Source organism: Sparus aurata, chromosome 10, assembly GCF_900880675.1.
Source record: "Sparus aurata chromosome 10, fSpaAur1.1, whole genome shotgun sequence".
Taxonomy (NCBI): Eukaryota; Metazoa; Chordata; class Actinopteri; order Spariformes; family Sparidae; genus Sparus; species Sparus aurata.
Window position 1 is genome coordinate 12,715,202 of NC_044196.1, and position 22,121 is coordinate 12,737,322.

The 22,121-nt window shown below is 42.2% G+C and overlaps 1 protein-coding gene across 1 annotated transcript in view; it reads left to right on the top strand.

Moving 5' to 3' along the window:
- Positions 1–1,507: 1,507 nt before the first annotated feature.
- hdac8 (histone deacetylase 8) overlaps positions 1,508–22,121 on the top strand; it is a 29,438-nt gene continuing 8,824 nt past the window's right edge. The window contains exons 1-10 of the mRNA XM_030432031.1: positions 1,508–1,754; positions 1,853–1,905; positions 3,499–3,629; positions 4,532–4,673; positions 4,933–5,045; positions 5,166–5,243; positions 5,337–5,445; positions 8,314–8,486; positions 10,060–10,154; positions 21,426–21,531. Coding sequence (XP_030287891.1) covers positions 1,641–1,754; positions 1,853–1,905; positions 3,499–3,629; positions 4,532–4,673; positions 4,933–5,045; positions 5,166–5,243; positions 5,337–5,445; positions 8,314–8,486; positions 10,060–10,154; positions 21,426–21,531 — 1,114 coding nt within the window. The 5' untranslated portion in view covers positions 1,508–1,640. The remainder of the gene's footprint in view (positions 1,755–1,852; positions 1,906–3,498; positions 3,630–4,531; positions 4,674–4,932; positions 5,046–5,165; positions 5,244–5,336; positions 5,446–8,313; positions 8,487–10,059; positions 10,155–21,425; positions 21,532–22,121) is intronic.

Below are 22,121 nucleotides of genomic sequence, written 5' to 3' on the forward strand. Positions count from 1 at the left end.
ACTATGTTCGAAGTTAGATACTAGACATTTTCAAATCAATTTATTTTATTTGCAATACTATTGAAAAGTGATTCTGATAATAAGAAAAATGCTGAATATAGGATCTGAAAATCCACCACACAGAGAACACATGCATTATTTGTATGATATGGTTTTAATTGTACTTTTGATTCTGATTCATTGCTGGAAAATTACTTTTATACTTGAGTCAATTTGATATCCCGTGTCCCCCTTCAGTCAAGCTACTTTTTAAGGCATACATGCAATTGTCAGGTAAACACACTTGTTGTAAAATGTTTTCTTAATTCAAAGTGCAGTGGACTTTTCATCCCTACATAAAACCAACCACCAACTAACTCACAAATGTTTTTAAAAATAACTAGGTTTACAAGGTTTAATAATGGACAGCAACAGGACCACCAGCATTAAAAAATTATATGTTTAGACGAATGCCAATAGTTGTTTTTTCTGAACTTCACTTTCTCTTTAATATTTGGCACATTTGTCTGTTAATAGGTGTTTTATTTTGAAATCTTTAACAGGATATGCTGTTTTTCTTCGTGAACAACTTGACTGTAGTGTTCCCACTGTGGAGTTTGCACACCATGTCAGATCAATGGAAGTTTACTCAGTTGAGGATGAGAGAAGTAAACCTAAACGGTGCATTGATAACAGATACTCAGAAATAAAACTTACATTTGAATGTTTACAGAAGAAACTGACTGTGAGTCAAATACTGTCAAATTCAACCAGGAAGCAAACTGAGGAGAAAACATTCAACAACTCCAGTACAGCCACAAGTAAAGCATATCTAGTGTTTCATCAGTGCAGTATTTGTTGACATACTTTTTCATTTGATACTGTCAACAATTAATAAAATAATGGTGTTTTATATTTTTGGTTCAAGTTGGTATTTTTGTCAGCTGTTTTTGTCGCCCTCTAGTGAAAAGCATGACTTCTTCCTCAAACGTCTCATGATGTTTGGCTGCTTCAGGGGCCCTTTAAAGATGTATGCATTTCCTGTTCATTTTTCCTGAAGAAGCGTTTGCTCAGAAATCTTCGTGTGCTAACACACATTCCATTTTGTGGCAAATATGGCGAAAAAGATGGTGATATTCAGTCAAATCCAACCACAGAATTTAATATTAAAAGCTTACTGCGTAAAATCTGTTGACTGGAATTGTTTTAATTGGGAAGTTGTGTCTAATTCGTCTAAAATGTAGGTTTAAACTCATTTTAAACGTTAGGGAAAGGGAGAAAGGCAGAAAGACTACAAAAACTCCCAGAATGCTTTTCGCTCCAAGTACGTTCCAACACACATCCGGGCGCGGAACGTTAGATTCGAAGCGACCGTTATGAAGCAGTCCTTTTTTCTATCTGTGACCAAACCCACCAATAAGTACTTGATTAAAATGAGATAAAATCTCTTAAAAGTTTTAATATATATTTTATATTTTATCATCGTCGTTTTAGCGCTAAGCTAGCTCTACAGCCCAGCCGGGAACAGACGTTAGCTTTCGGGGGGAATGTTGACGGTGTGACACCAGGCTCGAAAAGAAGACTCTCGCTCGCATCTCCTCACTGTAAAATTTGTTTTAACTCCATTTTCTGTCGGATTATTTTTCGTGTATTCTTCGTAAATGAGTTGCAGAGGAGACAGCGACGATGACAGCAGCAGTAAGCGGAGGGTGGCGTACATCTACAGCCCGGAGTACATCGAGACCTGCGACTCTTTATCCAAAGTGCCAAACCGGGTGAGCTGGACTGAATGAAGAGCTCAATAACTCCACTTTAATGTTCCTGTTCTCCTGTTTGTGCTTGTATTTAATTGTTTCTGCTGTATTATTTCCAGGCGAGTATGGTCCACTCACTGATAGAAGCCTATGGACTCCTTGAAGACATGAGGTGAGCGGCGTTAACGTCACTTATACTCACTTAAACAGAGATAATATGGAGGTTAAAGGGTCTCTGTGCAGATGTTTATATGTATTTTCACTTCTTTTTCAGCCATATGTGAGCAGATTGTAACGTGAAATGACTATTGGTTGATTATACATGTTTTTTGTGTGTGTGAAGGACTCAGGTTAGAGAGAGAATCACCACAGAGCCCCTGTAAAGTACATTTTTACAAGAGAAAATTAGCTTAATGTGCTATACAGAGGTTTAGCTAGCAGATATACAGTTTTAGATGTAACTTAACTTGTGTATATTAGTCATTACATTCCAACTGACCCCTTCCCTCCATGTTTATGTCATGGGCTGTCTTGATAACCTCATGTAAAACCTTCTATTAAAGGGGCACTATGTGTTGGAATTGGTCACCTGTCAAACTCCAAATAGATAGCTAACATATATCTAGAGTAACCTAGCTAACCCGAGGATGTTCCGTTAAAATCTGGAGATGGCGTCAAAGGTGGAGCCCCGACGTTCCGATTAAAGCTGCTCGGTGGCATTAAGCAAAAAGCTCGACTGTCTGAGTTTAAAAACACGTGTTGTGTGACATGGCATGCTTCCAGTTTAGCGCCCCTGGCTAACCAAAATGGGGATCAAATAAATAAACTGTGCAGTTTTTTTGTAGACTTCCTAAGTTGTATTAGACCTAATGGCTCAAATTATGACAGTCAAGAGGATTGTGACGCTCAAAGTATTTTATCCACCATTTTACGGACTCGTCTTTCACAATGTTAGCTTATGGGAAAAAGTTGTTTTGGGCCTTTAGTGCGTCACGTGACGTTGTAATTACTCAGTTTGGCGCTCTTCCTGGGGGCTTGAGCTAACCGCTTATTACTGACAACTTAAGCTGGCGTTTAGCTAGTTAGCTCAGTTAGCTGTGGAGCTAGATTCCTGTTAGCCCAGACTGGAAGCTTTTAGCACTGGGGGTGTGTTCGATGTCTACACCCAGACAAGGAGGGCTTTGGACTGCCAGGTGGAGGACATTTACATTCGTGTGGTGGAGAACACCTTGAGAGATTATTTATTTCATTTAAAAAGCTAAGAGAGAGAGAGCCTTCATTGGATTTCTCTGCAACACAGTATATAGTTGTCTTTTAAATAAAGTCTTTTAACACAAAAATTCCTACGTATTGCCTCTTTAAATTCATGGGAACTTACAAAATGTATTCCAAATACTTTTTTACTTTGTCATTTTTGAAGCTTTGCCCACAGAGATAAACAGTCAATCGTTTGTTTGATTCTTTGTAGGCTTATTAAATGCCTTCAATGAATTAACGCTGTCAAAATTATCAAAAACAGAGATAAATATCGATGCTCCTGAATTTTTTTTATTACTCAGTGTGTCCAACAAGGTCGTCATCTCCCATGAATCATCTGCAGTCGTCTGCATGTTACCATTGTTTTATTCACACACAGTTTTTTTTTTTTAAACATTTATTTGATGGCTCTGTGAATAAATCTGTCAACAGCATGAGTCGCCACGGCTCACACGACAAGTTATTGTGTGAGAAGCCTGTAAAAATATTTTCCTTCCCGTCTCTCCAGCACTGTTAAACCCAAGCTGGCCTCCATGGAGGAAATGGCCAAGTTCCACACAGACTCTTACCTGGAACATCTCCACAAGATCAGCCAGGACGGAGACAACGACGACCCGCAGTCCGTCGACTTTGGCCTGGGTGAGACGAGCCAAGAGTAACGATCACGCATTCGTGTTTGTCCATTAAACTAATCTCGCCAACTAGGGTGTGTCAAGTTTGTGAGGACGGGCAAAATCACTCACACACTTATCGTCTCAAAATGGCAGACGGTGATGCTTTCTATCAACTACTACAGATTTTAGGTTCAAGGTTTTGTCTAGCTGTTCTTCATGTAAGCATAATATGTCACATTAAGGGGATAAAGTTGAAAATAAGGAGAAGACTTGAAAAGTTGTGTGCAGTGTGTGTTTTTATGGCAGCAGAGGGCGCTGTTACACAAGCTCAGAGAAGACTGAACACCGTCAAGGATTTAAATCTACTTAGACGAGGTTTTAGTTCATTTTAACCAGAGTTATTTTGTTTCTCAACCCTTTGCATATTAGAATAGATTGAATGGATGTTAATAATAACTTTGTAGCCCTGCTTGTACACTTGAAGTGGAGACAGGAACGCGTAAATCTCAATGAACCTCCTGTCAGAAAGGGACGTTGTCAGAAAGATCCCACCGTGGTTTGCGTCAGATGTTTCTAACTTTAGACTCATCCTTGTTTTTTGTATCACTCCCTAACTCCCTTCATTCGCTCACCCTCACCCAACCTTTCTCTTCTTCGCGTTACTTCCTCCGTTTGTGTCCGCCACACCTCTCTCTGGATCATCCTCCTGTTCTGTTACAAAAGCAAACTGCTCCACCTTTTCCTAGATCTAGACATTTCGTCCCTTCCCTTTGTCTTTCTTTCCCGCTCTCTCCATCTAATTCCTTCCTGTGCTTCCTGCTCCACGTCAGTTTTCTTTAACCTTTCACTGTAAGGGCTTGAATTATCCTCGAGGGTTCTAGTTCTTTGACGTCTCTTTGGTGTGTCGTGTGTTTTCTCGGCCTCCAGGTTACGACTGTCCCGTGTCGGAGGGGATATTCGAATACGCAGCGGCGGTTGGCGGCGCTACGCTGACGGCAGCCCAGTGTCTGCTGGACAAGAAAAGTGACGTGGCCATCAACTGGGCAGGAGGGTGGCACCATGCGAAGAAGTGGGTTCACCAGAAGTACACTGTTACCACAAAAATAAAGGAATTTCTGACGTTTTCTTTGTTATATTGATGTCATGAATTAATTGAATGATGTCAGAAAGGATGGTGGAACATGTAGCTAAAAAAAAACTACTAATATTAGACACCAAAACCTCAGTCAAGTGCTTTTTGTCTCATCTGTTCTGCTGATTGGCCTGACGGGGGCGCCACAGGCTAACCTCACCTCACAGCTCTGTTTCCTCTGTCCTCCGTCTCTCAGGGATGAGGCGTCAGGCTTCTGCTACGTGAACGATGCCGTGTTGGGAATTCTCAGGCTGAGGGAGAAATACGACCGAGTCCTCTATGTGGACGTTGACCTGCATCATGGCGATGGTAACACACACACAGATGATAAATTCAGACTGTTGTTAGAGGGAAGTTTGGCTGTCAGACAGGATCTGATTAGAAAAAACCCTCTTTTGTCTGTGATTTGTTTCCTGCGTGTCTCTGCAGGTGTGGAGGACGCCTTCAGCTTCACATCCAAAGTCATGACGGTGTCTCTGCACAAGTTCTCTCCTGGATTCTTCCCAGGTCGCTCTTTGCATTTGTTTCAAACACGCCACATTTGATATTAACCAACATTGTGCAACAGTTTGAGACAAGTGTGTGTGTATTTACATTTAGGTACGGGCGACCTCAGTGACACAGGGCTGGGTAAAGGGCGATGGCACGCTGTGAACGTACCGCTGGAGGACGGCATCAAGGATGACAGATATTACCAGATATTCACCAGGTACACACACACACACACTCAGGAAGTATTCCCAGTGCAGCTCAGAGGGAACTAATGAAGCGTGTTTTCCTCATGAATCCCTGAGGAGGAATTCTGCTTTTCCCTTCCCTCTCCTGACCGCTTCCCACTCAGAGGTCAAAGGTCAGGGGCATCCGCAGAGCGGTGCCTCGGAGGCTAAAGCAGCTCCAGCGTTATTTTATCAAGGACGCCTTCAAGAGGGAATTCCTCCCTGTGTGAGAGCTCAGACCCTGGGATTTTCCAGTTGAAGGATTTTCTCCCAGACTCAAATCTCAAGAAGGCAAACCTGCTGCCGCTGAAAGTGAAAGTGTTAACACCCAGTGTCCTCCCAGATAACCCCCAGATATACAGGTTTTCAGTCAGTCAGTGTATTCTGTGACTACTGTGAAACAAAAAGCTTGTTTCTGGGGAAAGTTGAGTTGTTTCTGTGGCCATGAAATCTAATTTGGGTAGGACTGAGGTGGAGCAGAGAACAAGTACTGATCGTCTCAGCTTAGTGTGATTGGCTTAGACATCTGCCAATCAAACACATGATATTACATGATATGTTTCTGCTTGAAACATGAAAGGGTGACGAAAGTTGTTCCATCTCTTGTGATGTGGAGCTGACTATAAACTGGTGATTTGTCACTAGATATTGATGGAGCTGACTACAGACTGGTGTTTTGTCACTTATGATTGGTGGAGCTGACTACAGACGGGTGTTTTGTCACTTGTGATTGGTGGAGCTGACTACAGATGGGTGTTTTGACACTTATGATTGGTGGAACTGACTACAGACTGGTGTTTTGTCACTTTTAATTGGTGGAGCAGACTACAGACTGGTGTTGTGTCACTAGATATTGATGGAGCTGACTACAGACTGGTGTTTTGTCACTTGTGATTGGTGGAACTGACTATAGACTGGTGTTTTGTCACTTGTGATTGGTGGAACTGACTATAGACTGGTGTTTTGTCACTTATGATTGGTGGAACTGACTAGAGACTGGTGTTTTGTCACTTTTAATTGGTGGAGCAGACTACAGACTGGTGTTTTGTCACTTATGATTGGTGGAACTGACTACAGACTGGTGTTTTGTCACTTATGATTGGTGGAGCAGACTACAGACTGGTGTTTTGTCACTAGATATTGATGGAGCTGACTACAGACTGGTGTTTTGTCACTTGTGATTGGTGGAGCTGACTACAGACTGGTGTTTTGTCACTTGTGATTGGTGGAGCTGACTACAGACTGGTGTTTTGTCACTTATGATTGGTGGAGCTGACTACAGACTGGTGTTTTGTCACTTGTGATTGGTGGAGCTGACTACAGACTGGTGTTTTGTCACTTGTGATTGGTGGAGCTGACTACAGACTGGTGTTTTGTCACTTATGATTGGTGGAACTGACTATAGACTGGTGTTTTGTCACTTATGATTGGTGGAGCTGACTACAGACTGGTGTTTTGTCACTTGTGATTGGTGGAGCTGACTACAGACTGGTGTTTTGTCACTTGTGATTGGTGGAGCTGACTACAGACTGGTGTTTTGTCACTTATGATTGGTGGAACTGACTACAGACTGGTGTTTTGTCACTAGATATTGATGGAGCTGACTACAGACTGGTGTTTTGTCACTTGTGATTGGTGGAGCTGACTACAGACTGGTGTTTTGTCACTTGTGATTGGTGGAGCTGACTACAGACTGGTGTTTTGTCACTTATGGTTGGTGGAGCTGACTACAGACTGGTGTTTTGTCACTTGTGATTGGTGGAGCTGACTACAGACTGGTGTTTTGTCACTTGTGATTGGTGGAGCTGACTACAGACTGGTGTTTTGTCACTTGTGATTGGTGGAGCTGACTACAGACTGGTGTTTTGTCACTTATGATTGGTGGAGCTGACTACAGACTGGTGTTTTGTCATTTGTGATTGGTGGAGCTGACTACAGACTGGTGTTTTGTCACTTGTGATTGGTGGAGCTGACTACAGACTGGTGTTTTGTCACTTATGATTGGTGTAACTGACTATAGACTGGTGTTTTGTCACTTATGATTGGTGGAGCTGACTACAGACTGGTGTTTTGTCACTTGTGATTGGTGGAGCTGACTACAGACTGGTGTTTTGTCACTTGTGATTGGTGGAGCTGACTACAGACTGGTGTTTTGTCACTTATGATTGGTGGAACTGACTACAGACTGGTGTTTTGTCACTAGATATTGATGGAGCTGACTACAGACTGGTGTTTTGTCACTTGTGATTGGTGGAGCTGACTACAGACTGGTGTTTTGTCACTTGTGATTGGTGGAGCTGACTACAGACTGATGTTTTGTCACTTATGGTTGGTGGAGCTGACTACAGACTGGTGTTTTGTCACTTGTGATTGGTGGAGCTGACTACAGACTGGTGTTTTGTCACTTGTGATTGGTGGAGCTGACTACAGACTGGTGTTTTGTCACTTATGATTGGTGGAGCTGACTACAGACTGGTGTTTTGTCACTTGTGATTGGTGGAGCTGACTACAGACTGGTGTTTTGTCACTTGTGATTGGTGGAGCTGACTATAGACTGGTGTTTTGTCACTTGTGATTGGTGGAGCTGACTACGGACTGGTGTTTTGTCACTTATGATTGGTGGAACTGACTATAGACTGGTGTTTGTCACTTATGATTGGTGGAACAGACATGGTTACAAAGTGGAATCCTGTGTGGAACATCAGTGACAGTTGTTTAGATGTTGATCAAACCTACTAACAGTAGTTAGATATGACAGTTTATAGTTTTTTACAGTTTATAAAGTTTATACTTTCAGACACTATGGCCCAGCCTGCAGCGTCAGCGGCTAACAACATGTTTACAGCTGTCCTGTTTTGCAGCGTGATGCAGGAAGTGCGAGCACAGTTCAACCCGGAGGCGATGGTGATGCAACTGGGTGCCGACACCATGGCGGGCGACCCCATGTGCTCCTTCAACATGACCCCGGTGGGGGTGGGCAAGTGTCTGCAGTACGTCTTACAGTGGCAGCTACCCACACTGCTGCTGGGTGGAGGTGCGTCTGATGAGTGTGTTTATTTTCTGTCTGATGAGTGTGTTTTGATTATGTGTGTGTGCATGTGTGAACTATGAGCGTGTGCATTGTTTACTTGTTTAAGAGCGTTTACGTGTATTTAAGATATAATGAAATGGAAGTTGATGTGCTATGTGTTTGTGGGTGTTTGTGTTTGCTTTGAATCTCATTGATACACTCATTTGTACACACTTACACACAAACCCATACACACACACACACACACACACACACACACACACTGCGCTATGTTCCAGACTCCTCAGCCCTCGGCCAGATGATAGCTACTACTTATACAACACAATGAAGCCATTTTACTCAACTACAATCCCACCTCTCTTCCTTTCTCTCCCTCCCTCTCTGTCCTACATACTTTCTCTCAATTCTCTTAATTTTACTCAAGTCCTCTTCATCCTTCACTCTTTAAATTTCCATTTCTGGAAAGAGTTTTCCAACCAAAGATTTTGTATTGTTAGCCTCCAATTTGTGTGTTGAGCCACATATTTTTGACTAACTGGCTAAAATTGACAGCAAGTCTTTTCCTCTTCTTATATATCAACTGTTCCTTGACTCAGATTATTTGAATTTAAAGTATCAAGAGTCTGATTTCAGATCAATGTTTTGTTTGGCTCGAACACTATCTCAGTTAAGGATGACATTCAGGATTTATGCTATTACATATTTGCTAACATAGTTTTTAAAATCTAAATTCAATCTTGTGATAGAAATTGAAACCATGTTGGGGAAGCTAACATCAATGTTTGCCTTTTGGGGAAGCTAACACCGATAGTAGCCTGTTAGAGAAGATAACACTGATCGTAGACTGTCTGAGGAGCTAACAATGATGCTAGCCTTCTGGAGAAGCTAACGTTAATGTTCACCTGTTGGAAAAACGAACACTGATTTGAGCCTGTCAGAGGAGCTAACAATGATGCTAGCCAATTGGAGGAGCTATCATTAATGTTAGCATGTTGGAGAAGCTAACATTAATGTTAGTCTTTTGGAGGAGCTAACACTGATCTAAGCCTGTTGGGGAAGCTAACAACGATCTTAGCCGGCTGGAGAAGCTAACAATGATCCTAGCCCTCTGGAGAAGCTATCATTAATGTTAGTCTTTTGGAGAAGCTAACACTGATCTTAGCCTTCAGAAGAAGCTAACATTAATGTTAGCCTGTAGAAGAAGCTAACACTGAACATTCATTTTAACCTGTTGGAGTAGCTATCCCTGATGTTAGCTTGTTGGAGAAGCTAACACTAATTGTAGCCTTTTGGAAAGGCTAACTCCAAGGTTAGCCTGTTAGCTTTCAGTTTCCCTGAACATGTATTTATGGGTATTACAGTCAGTATTGCTTCTGAGCCACTGAAGCTAAAATAGATCACCCGTCTTTCGTTTTCCATTATAACAAGCTAGCAAGCCAGTGAAAAGTGAAGTGAGGCCGCTGTTGTCATGGATACAGCATCAGACGTACAGTATATGCAGCATGTGACCACAAAATAATTGTCTTCTCCTGAGTTTCCTCTTGATATCTGTCTTGTTGCGCCTCTTTCTCACCAGGAGGTTATAACCTGGCTAACACGGCGCGCTGTTGGACCTACCTGACGGCGGCAGTGCTGGGAAAGACTCTTTCCTCCGAGATACCAGACCACGAGGTATCGCAACACACACGTACGCGAACATATTCCCACATGAGCACAAACGCACTCATTCATCGTACTGTCGCACAAAATCACAAGCTTACACACACACACACACACACACACACACGGAAAACACAAACACACCCCCTTGTGTTCACTGTCTGCTGAGTCATTCCATCTAATCAAAGATGGCCGCCTGCTTCTCAATAAAGGGGTTTGTCTTCAGGTGACTCAGACTGTGTGTGTGTGTGTGTGTGAGAGAGAGAAGGCTGCTAGTGTTGACAATTCCTCTCAGTCTGTCTCATCTAACACAGGCTCCTCTCTTTACGTCTCATTTGGTGGATTTTTATATACTCCTTGAGAATAATGTGATTACCAGAAGAGCCAGATATCTAATTTTGGAGTGGATTTTTTGGTCTGAACATAAAAGTTCCCTTTGATGTTGTCGCTATATCAGAGAAAATAAGGAAAATTAGAGGGAAATAGTCCAAATTCTCAGATTCCAGCCTCTTAAATGTCATTATTTTCTGTTTTCTTTCCTCCTCTATGACAGAACACATAATATCTTTGGGTTGTGGACAAAACAAGACATTTCAGGACGTCATCTTGCAACATTTTTTAACATCTTCTGACATTTTTAAGAACAAAATCTAAACATTTCACCGCAAGTATGATCAGCAAATTACTCAACAATTAATGTAATTGTTATTTGCAGCCCTAGAGAGGAATTTTCCCAACTCAAAGTTCACTTACAGGCTTTGCACAATATCTCACAGCCCCTTCTTAGAGATACACGGTGTGTTTACATTAGATGATACCTGAGCAAAAGCTTTAAAGCCGCTAAGTGAACCTTATCATAATCTGCAAACGAGACCGAACAAAACATGAACAAAACCCTGAAACAGTCACGTCAGATAGATTTTCTCACCACCTGCGAGTGTTTTACACCTGAAAAAAACAGATTACTTTACTGTACATTAGCCGCAAGTTAGTTACAGCACTTACTGTGTGTGTTTGTGTGTTTGTGTGTGCGCGCGTGTGTGTGGTTCAGGTCAGTCCTTTGCAGAAAGGCAGCGACAGCAACTCAAGTTAATCACCAATGTCCTGAGTTACTGTAACAAGTGTTTTTGTGAATGAGCCTTAAAATCGAACCACAAAAAGCTTTTACGACAAATCTAATAAATCAGACGACTGCATTCACGTTCCCTCCGTTGTTGTTTTGCGAAATTGATATATATTCTGATAACACTTGCGTGTGTGTAATGTAAAACACAGCGTGTCGACTTCTGGTTATTGTAAGAATCAGGTCACTTTGACTCATGTAATCGTTTTAAGTGGAGCTCGTTTTCTCATTATTCACAAGTGGTAAATCCAATGGACTCATCTCCTCTCTAAATAGAAACCAGTAGAACCATCTGTCTTTGTTGCTCCTGTACTGACACACACACACACACACACACACACATACACATATATAACACAGACACACACGTACAAAGAGTCTCTTTCTCCAGCGACTGATTTTTGGACCTTGTCTTGGTCAAATGTAATGAATAGCTGTGAGTGCCGGCTTGTGTGTTAGTGGTTGTGTGTGTGTGTGTGTGTTCGTGTGTGTGTGTGTGTGTGTGTGTGTGTGTGTGTGTGTTCAGACTGTGATAAAGGTGCCTCTTGTTTCTCCTCGTCAGCGTCCAGTGGCCCTAAATAGCCTTTGACCTCATTAAGAAGCACTCACTGAAAACAAAGCAACTATCAGTGCGGGCAGCTGCTACAGATGATGAAGACGAGACACACGCGCACACGCACACACACGCACACACACACACTATTTTATTCCTGACACTAAAAAATAAGAATCAGACATCCTGATGGCTTCTTTTAGCTTGAAAATTAAACTGTTTATTGGCCTCTTTTTCCATTTTAGAAGGTGATATAGATCTATTTTGAAGGTCATATCACAACATTAGAAACCTGTGTGTGTGTGTGTGTGTGTGTGTGTGTGCGTGTGTGTGTGTGTTCATGGCTCTGTCTGTGCCCGTTGTGCTCGATAAGAGGGGCATTTATCCATGATGACCAAGCAAAGCTGAAGTTCCAGCGACACGGGGAACAAAACCTACCTTTGTACCCTGTGTGTGTGTGTGTGTGTGTGTGTGTGTGTGTGCGTGTGTGTGTGTGTGTGTGTGTCCACCCCTGCGCTCTACTGTAGACAAAACCACATGAATGCACACATTCATTACAGTCAGATAATACACTGGCCTGTTTTATAACATTTTTGGGTGTTTCATTCTACGCTACACGAGGAGGAAACAGCTGCTGCTGTAATGGGAAAGGAAGCCGCGTTGAATGGAGTGTTTTTATTTGTGAGAAAAAAACCCCAAAAAACTTCAAATGTGCCCATAACTGACAAATAACCGTAATGCTGGAATAACATATGATGTCTCATCTGCCCCCAAAAATGTTCGGTTTGTTTTCGTCTGCTCAAATCTCACTGAAATCGATCCAAACAAATGCTTTTTTGGTTTGATTTTCTTTTAAATATTTTGTCCAAACGTGTTTATTTGTAATGAAATCGATGTAATCTTTTTTTTTTTTTTCTTTTTTTTTCTCTTAGTACCCATGAGGGTGAGTGTACAACCCCCTCTCGGACTAAGCGAATAGAAATAGTAGTCTAAAAAACACAAACATTACTCAGAGTTGGCTGGTCACATCAACAATAGCGCTGAAATATTCACTGATTACCAGACAAAATATTACACTGCAGATAACCCACACAATGGCCCCGCCGCTGTCACACTTATTATACCGCAATATCTTATAAAAACACCAGTAAAAGTGCCTTTTGTGTCAGATCGAAAGTCATTAACCCTCCGCGCTGACTCGTATTGTCTGTTGGCGTTTGGCTGATCCTGATTGACCCCACCATTGTGCGATGGCGGCAGAGTCAATCTGCGTGTGAATCGGAGGGCAACAACACGCGGCTCGCTAAGAATAAGCACAGAGGTCAGAGGTCAGTTAGTGTTACTGATTGGACCTGCAGGGGATTGTCTTCTTTTTAATCTACTTTTCTTTTTTTGAAGAAAGTTTCCGCCGTTGTGCTTGTTGCTATTAGTTCCCCGAGAACATTTAGCCGTGACATTTGATGCTGCAACTTTGACCTTTTAGATACAAAGTTCACGGCAGCTGGTGGCACAGAGAGTCTCTGAAAATTAGCTTTTTGTTGTTTCATCGCCTCAAATGTCAAACATTTTTGAGGAGATTGAGCGTCAGTCTGTAGATTGTGGACACCTTCAAGATCGGAAATTGTCAGATCGTCCACCCCAGTCGTATCAGATTCTGATCAGTATTATCAGTGATGATAAAGTGTTAATTTACACTAAACAGAGCTCCATTGACTGATTTCAGTAATCCAAACCCACACCGCAAACACCCAGTCTCCTTGAATTCTGCTCCGCAATTCCAATAAAAAACACACTCACATTGGTGTGAAACCACATCATGTCTTTCGTCACACACTGCACCTTCCTTCCTACCTTCTGGCGCTCCGCTCTTTCCTGTCTCCACTGCATCTCCACCCATGAAGCATCCAACTGTCTGTGCTAAAAATGTTCTCAAACAGAAATTGGCACCTGGAATTGCAGACTCTGGATCAGACGCTGGTTTCAGGCTTGTTGACATACGGTTATTTTTTGAATAGTAACTGTAAACAGTAGATCTGAGAAGCCTGTTTGTACCCGTTATCAACATCTGTCAAGGGTGATCCTTGATCAGATATCACCGACCGGTTTATATGCAAATAAAAACAGAAATCGCTGAGACAAACGGACAAAGTGTTTTTTTACACAGAGCAGAAAAAACTTGTTGTGAAAGATGTGCCGAATTTGCAAGAGGTGCAAATGATTGAACTTTTGTCATAGAAAGTGTTTCAAAGATATATAAAGATCCTCCTAACTTGACGACTCACAAAATTGAACAATTTTTCAAGGGAGTATGGGGACTTTTTCTACAGGCGACAAACAAGTAGCTTATATTGGTTACTGTTAACAGTATCTGTATCTTTTGTCTTCTTTCATTAATGAAGTGTAAAAGGTTAAATCAGAAACAGTGTGTTCAAACAGCAGCTAAATGTCGGCAAGCAAGATGCACTTTAGATCGAGAAGCAGGCTGGTAAAGCAATGCCACAACGAAATGACACTTTTTACAAGGATAGAAACAACTTAATGAATTATTTTTGACGCCGAATACACAAGAGGGCACAAATAATGAAGAATACGTCACAGGAAGCCTTTACAACATTCATAAAGTTTCTTCTAACGCCACAACTTACAAAATTGAACAATTTTTAAAGGGAGTCTGGTGACTTTTTATTACAGGCGATAAAAAAGCTGCCTAAATTGGTTACGGCCATTAAAATGTTGTTTTCTTTCATACATTTAGATGATCAGAAACAATGTATTCAAACAGCTGCTTTATGTTGGCAGGTCAGACACACTTTAGACGCCGAAGCCTCGATGAAAGAAACAAACAACGTACTGCATTTACTGACAAAATTACAAGAAGGCGTGAATGATTTTAGATTTCTCTTTAGCCGTTCAGCCACAAAGTTTTTAAAGCTTCTTCCTCGCTCTACCACTCTCAATACAGTGCAATTTGTTCAGGGAGTCTGGGGATAAATCATTTCCTACTTTGACAGTCAGATCAGTTGAAACAAACATCTGCTGCTAACATTGGCAGGTACGAGAGCCCAAACACAGTTTGCGTTACAGTGAACCACATGGTACTCAGACAGCATGTAATCAATTCTGCCTGTTGTTGTGGCTTCTCCTTGGAGGACATCAGCTTATTAAACAAAACCCTCTAATAATTTTGTTTTTCTGCATTTTTATATGCGTAACTACCACCCAAAATGACCACTTACTGGTTTTGGGAACTAGTTTTGTATCTTTCTTTTGTGCTTTTCTAAATGTTAAGTAACTGGAATGATGTCTTTTGGTGCGCCAGATAATCAGACTGACTTGCTATTTGATGCCGACATGCTTTTTAGGGCAGATGTTGCTGTTTAAATCATAATGATGATAGATATTGAATAAGTGCTTGGAACTGGTGGGATACACAAACAGACGAATGTGATCCAAGTTTGTCCGATCGGCAGATTTTAATCCCTCCGCCTCGAGTGAGATCAACACATGTAAATACAAATGAGTGTCTGTCTCAGAGCCGCACAGGAAGGGAGGACGTCTCTGGTCCCAGATTGGCAGCGGGGAAGCGTCCCGCCTCTTTACTTCCTACTTCCTCTTTTCCTGTCTGCAGCCACTTCCTGTCCTGCCCCTCGCTGCCGTCAGGGATGTGTCGGCTCCCGGAGTCGCAGGCTCAATCACCGGAAACGTCACCGGAGCAGAATGTGTGTGCGTTTTCCCGTGGGGGAATTTGTCTGTTTATAAAACGACATAAAAAATGTGCTGTGAAGAAGCTGATTTTTCCACTTCCACGCCGCTCTTATCTTATCGATCATCATTAATCACAATTTCTTGCCGCTGTGGTTTATTCGACAGAATCGTGGCAGGGAAAGTGGTGGGCGAGTGTTGTGGATGGACCAACAATGAGCTGAAAGAGTCGGTTTCCTGCCCTGTTTCCTTTCGGGAGTCGTGTCCGCGTTGGAGTTGTCTTTCCAGTGTTTTTGTTTCAAGTTCATGGGCAGGTGTGATCCTCGAAGAAGTGCTCATCATTCACTTTTGTTATCTGCATTTTTATTTTCCTATCAGGCGAGATGTTTTTACAAACCCAACACGCCGGTATTTATGACACTTGAACTTTTGAGCTTTTCCTAATGCATTTCCTTTCTTTATTATAATTTATTATTCATGAACGGTTATAACTGAGGTCGGTCCTCAGAGACGCACAGAAACAATAATAGCAGCTGGGTTTCAGTCCGCCTGGTTGGATGGAATCTCTAAATATCGCAAAACGTTTTCATGCCTTGCTGAAGTGGAAAAGTTTTTGATTTGTATAAAGATAAAGATTCAGTAAATATATCATGTTATGCATGAAGCTTGTTACTTAAACATCCAGTGGGGAGACTGTAACCTTCCTCTCTCTAATACCTTAAATCAAACAGAAGGTAGGACGAGGAGGAGGTCTCGTCTCGTCTCTCCTCGGCTACTTCAAATCAACTCAAACGAAAAAATTGTTGGAGTTCTTGTGCTGCCAAGTGTTCTAATCAGTTACTGTTTTCAAAATGTAAAGTGAGACTTTGGAACTGAGCAGCAGACTGCTTTAAATTTAGCAGATTTACATTCTTCCCAGACAGCATCTTCGTCTGTGCGAGCAGGATCATAAACTCTTCTGTCCTGAAAGAAAAACGAGGCTTCAGAGTGCTGAAAGTGACACAAAGAGAAACTTCGACTCATCACCGTGGTGCAGAACACCTGCTCATATGGAACTCGAATCAAAAGAGAAACTTGGAGTTTCTCTTTTGGCTTTCCAGAATGTTTCAAAAAACAAATACTGTTTGTAGGGTACGATGCCTTAAAAGGAGATCTGACAGATGAATCTCGCAGAGATGGATTGATGAGAAGGTATGGAGGGTGGGAGAGAGTCCAGCTGCAGGGAGAGAGGGGGAGGTGTACGTGCAGTATGTGACTGCGATTTGGGCATCGGGCCGTTTTTCTTTCCTTGTTGAAAACATTTATTAGATAGCAGCTTGATAGCAGACAGAGCTCATTTGTTTTCCCGAGACGTTTTCCCCTCTGCTGCGCAGCTCGGCATCCTTCATAGCTCGAGATCCTGCTGATCGCTGTGAAAACAAACACACACACACACACACACACTGCTGTCGACAGATGGGCTCATGCATACGAACATGCACTCGGACTTTTTCACATGGAAGTACATGTTCTGTCTTTTGTCTTCTGTCTCACATAACACAGAAAACAATTATTAAAGAAGTAGGGACAGAAATATAAATACCGCCACTATCACCACTGCTGCTGTTAGTACCAGGGCTATTGTAGTTACTGCAAATATCGCGAGTAGAGGTTTGTTACTGCGTTGTAACCAAACAAAATGGCCTACACTGTGAGAATTAGTAAATGTGCAGTGGCGCATATGTGTCGAGGGATTTCCAGCTGTACTTTCCCTGTTAAACACACCAACCTGTTCAGCCTGCCACTGTGTCTCTGGGTTGGACAGAGTGGAGAGGCGAAGCTTAAACAATACTCGGTTTGGACAAAGGCAGATATCCGAGACCTTTAGTTTCCCCAGTAAACACACCGCTCTATTTGGCTGTTGCGGTCCCTCCTGACTGGCTGGCCGCTGCCTTTCTTTGTGTTAAATACCTCCTCTGAAGTGGCTCTTTGCTGCCTGAGTTCCTCTGTCCTCGAAAGAAGCAAGTCGGAGGGACTGTAACAGCTGAAGAGGTTGGTATGTTTACTGGGGAAACTACATGTCACAAACCGCTACTGGCATCGCCACCGAAGTAACGGAGTAGAAGCCTCATTTCTGCCGGCTGCTCCGAAGCTCTTTACTCTGTTGCTGACTGTCCATGTAGTCGACTAAACTGTTTTTTAAGCAGACGTTGGTTCAACCTCCTCTACAGCCTTCCAGTGAGGCTGAGACATCGAGAATATAACAGAATTTTGTTGAACATTTGTCTCACACAGTAAAATAAATGATGGACAGCAAACACAGAAAGATAAATGGCCTTCCTCTTAAATGAGAGTATTTATAGAATGTTATTTTTCCTGCTTTCTCACTCGGTGCTCTCTGCGTCAGGGCCTGTGTTTCTCATACAAACATGCTCATGCTAACAGTGAGTGATGGGCAGAGGGTCCATGTTAAGGGCCGTGGTAAATAACCGGAGACCTTCCACCATTTATCTCCCGGTGCCAGAAACGCTGGAGCCAGTCCGCGGGTGTTTTCTGTCCCGTGACCTCGCCCAGGTGACGTAGAGCCGCTTCGTCACTAAATCTCTTTTATCATTTTCTCCGCCAGCTACATATTTTTTTTTTTTACTCTCGTTCGCCCAAATATTAGGAATATTACAGAAACATTATCGCAGAGTGAGTTTTTCTTTTAGGAGTGTCTGCACCTCTGTCTTCCTCGCTTTCCTCTCCGCATGCTCATCCAAGCCAAACAAGCAGGCAGCAGGAGACTGCATGTACGAATCGTGTGTGTGTGTGTGTGTGTGTGTTGCTGGACAGCAGGAGACAGAGCACTGGGTTCATGGGAATACATTGCGGGTGTGTGTGTGTGTGTGTGTGTTTAGTAACTATTCTCATATTGAGCTCTGTTGAGACCGGAGGTAAGACACTGAAACTCATCTGAGCTAATTGGAAACAGAAACACACACACACACACACACACACACACACACACACATTGACGTAGGCCTTACCTTTCTGTTGATCTAATCACACAAGCAAATATCACACACACTCTCACCTTCATCTACTGTCACTAATCTCACATGAGTTCCTTCTCACACACGGCGCTATTAAACAAAGACAGAGTAGTCTTTGTCTTTTAAGTACGCAAACGTGTACTCCTACTGCATGTTGGCCCAGCTGTGTGTGTGTACATCTGCTCAGAGCCATGCAAGTGTTGCCAACAGACCGTCTGAAGTCCTCTCTAATGACATCCATCTAATCCACGAAAGAGTCCCAATCCAAAACAAGATATCCCCCCCCTCGTCTTTAAAGTGACCCTGGTGTTACTGTAGAAATCATTACGGGATGTTTGCAGAATCGCTTTTAGAGTTTAAAGGAGCAGTTTGACAGTTTTGGGGAATGCTTGTGGAGTGTTTGCTGTCTTAGCTTTCGAGTCGGAGAAAATCCAGACAAATTTAAGTGGTAAAACAACTGTCTGCAAAACAAATGTTCTTTTTTTTGTCAAAACAAGAAACCTGAAGTGCGATAAAAAGCTGGTGGACCTTGAGCTGATGATATTTCATCCAGCTACTGTAAAACTAAACGTCGAGACTTTAATGCTCAACGTCTTTAAGGTTATTTCAGGTCAGATTATTTGAAAACAAATACTGAGCGTCTAATTTTTTAGACATTTTCTATGCAGGGAGGCGTATGGGTCTATTGTTTTAGGCTCGTTCGGCGCGTTATGCTGAGTCTTCAGAGTCCAAGGCTTTCACAACAGACACTGCGAGTGGACTGACGCACTTGTGGTCAGGCCTGGCCTCCGAGTTTGTTTTGCTCTCATGGCACTGACTCACGGCCCGACATATTCCCTGAAAATATGTTTTTTCAACTGACGTTCTCTGGTTTTAACTTCTGGTTGAACCCACTTCTCTGGATTTCCACCTGTTTTTTTCTTTTTTCTACATTGGCTGGTTCTGTTTCATGGAATCGGTCCGACTCTGCAAGAAATGCCAGGAGTCTTTGGTATTCGCTGAAATCATCTCTGGCTTCTTATTTTTTTTTTGTATTCATGTTGGTGAGGCCCAGGCTGACTGATTTGTGGTTCTTCTTCTGTGTTCTGTCTTACATTTTCTTTCTGTACATGAACCAGACCAGACTGTCTCGTACATTTGTTTGTGTTAATGCAAGTCCTAGACGGCACACTGAGATCAGAAATAAGGAACATGTGTCCATCTGAACGCTCTGATGTGTTTTAGTTTTTTTCTTTACCACACTTGGAGGCTCGGCTCTGGGCATGACGACGTTGATCTGTCAGTTGGTCCAGACTGAAATATCTCAACAAACACAGGACAGATTGCCATGAAATTTTTTCATAGACATTCACGGTGCTCAGAGAATAATCCCCGCTGACTTTTCCTTAAGTGCCACCATGAGGTTAGCATTTGTGGTTTCGAGTGAAGTATTTTAACATCTATTGGATGGATTGCTATAACATTTGGTATAGACATTCATGTTTCCGCCAGGGCTGCGCCTAACGATTACTTTCATCGTCAATAAATCTGACGATTAATTTCCCTGTTTGGAGAATTTTCTTTAGAAATTCTGCAGTATTTTGGTGGTGTCACGTGTTTTGAATTAACTTTTTATCACTTTCAAAAACTATTTCTGGAATTTCTCTCAGTACCACTAGAGGGAGCTTGAGAACCGCCATTCGTACATATATCGTAGTTTGAAAATAGTGGGTTTAGTCTATAAAATATCGAGAAATTGTAAGAAAAATGCTGAAAACAATCTCCCAGAGCCCCCAGTGACTTCTTCTGATTGCTTCTTTTGTCCAACCAACAGTCCAAAACCCAAAGACTTCTCATTTAGAATCATAATTGACCGGAAGAGAAACTGCTAGTTGGCGAAACAATTTCAGTGTGTAGTCATGTTATACAAGCTTAATGCCAGCCGTTTTAAGATAAAACAACATCAGTGCGGCGCGATCACAAAACCAACAAGCTTACAAACTAGCATGTACAAAGTTCTGACAGCTCACAAAGTGTCTGGATGTTTCTGTAGTGCATCAAACTAAAACCAAAACTGTCTTCTCTTGTTTCCAAACGTCCACCAGATCCATGTTAGTAAGATATTTAGTCAAAAACACAGTTTTCCATGATTAAATATTGACAAAGTGGCAAAAAATCTGTGATGGCGGATATTGTTTTTTTTTGGTTTAGATCTATGACCTCCCTAGAGCTTACAACAGCCAAAGAGTGATCGTGTAGCTAATCATTTCAGATATAAAAATGAATTAAAACAGTAGCATTCCTGCTAAACTTCAACATGTTAGTGTTGAGCTTAAAGCACTCTAGAAACCAACGTAAGGCCTCACAGAGCTCCTAGCATAGCTGTAGTCTTGGTTTTACATCAACTTTCAAAACTGTTTTAGTCAAGACAGGGAGAAAAACTAATTACAGCTTTTGTTACTAACATTAATAACTGTCTTTAAACACATTATATAATCTGCAATATGTGGGGAACAGTCAATGAAATCAACCAGACAGAAGGAGAAGACAGTTTGTTCTGTAACAGTATGTTGCTCAATATTTGGAGTCTTTGATGTTGTCCACTGTTTTAAATTTCTTTCCTTTTTTTTTTTTTTTTTTTTTAAGTAATCCCTGAAAGCCTGTGTAAATATTCATCACCAGTCAGTTTCACAATCCAGCTCTTCAAAGTCCAACATTTTTTTTTCCAGGAAAGCAGCTGCATTCTTTAAAAAAACGAGACAAAGAGGAGAAAGTGTACTTTGGCGCTCCGCTGCAGCGACTGTGTGCAGATGTGAGGGATGAAAGTGTGACTGCGAATAACAGATTTTTTTTTTTTTTTAAACGCATAAATCCAGACGGTTGTCAGCGTTGACTGTTGTGATGTGTGTCAGTTTTTTACAGAGTACGGACCCGACTACTCGCTGGAGATCTGCCCGAGCTGTCGGCCAGACCGCAACGACACCAAACACCTGGACCAGGTCATCAGCACCATCAAAGGTGTGTGTGTGTGTGTGTGTGTGTGATGTGTGGATGCACAGGTGGAGTGTAAACAAGTGTGTGTGTGTGTGTTTGTGTGTCTCCCTGAACCCTCGCTCACCTAAAGCCCTTTTGTTGTCTGCGTGGCTCGTTTCATGTGTGGTTTCATGTGTCTGTTCTTGTTTCTATACGTCTCTGTGTGGGATGAAAGTCTGACTTGTTCTTCCTCTCTTGTTTTTTTCCTCCCCGTGGCTCTGAACATCCCTTTTATGTGTGTGAATATACTGCTGACCCTGCTCTTTTACCCACAGCCCCTTCAATCACAGTCTCGAGTCTGCATACATGTGGTATTTTCTTCATTTTTGCATCTTTCTATACGTTCCTTTATGTGTGTTTGTATGTTAATCAGCCTTGCGGTCGAGCGCCGAAGCCGAGCCTTTGGTCTCGGCGCTGACAGCCCGCAGCACCCGGGAGAAATCCTCCGGCAGGGTGAAACGTAGGCGAAAAGTTGAGCGGCGGGAGAATTATTGTTAGGAGGTGAGGTCAGGAACATGCGACGAGAGCGAGTTCGAGGTCATTCTCCGAACATCATTCAATGCGTCGTCGGTTTT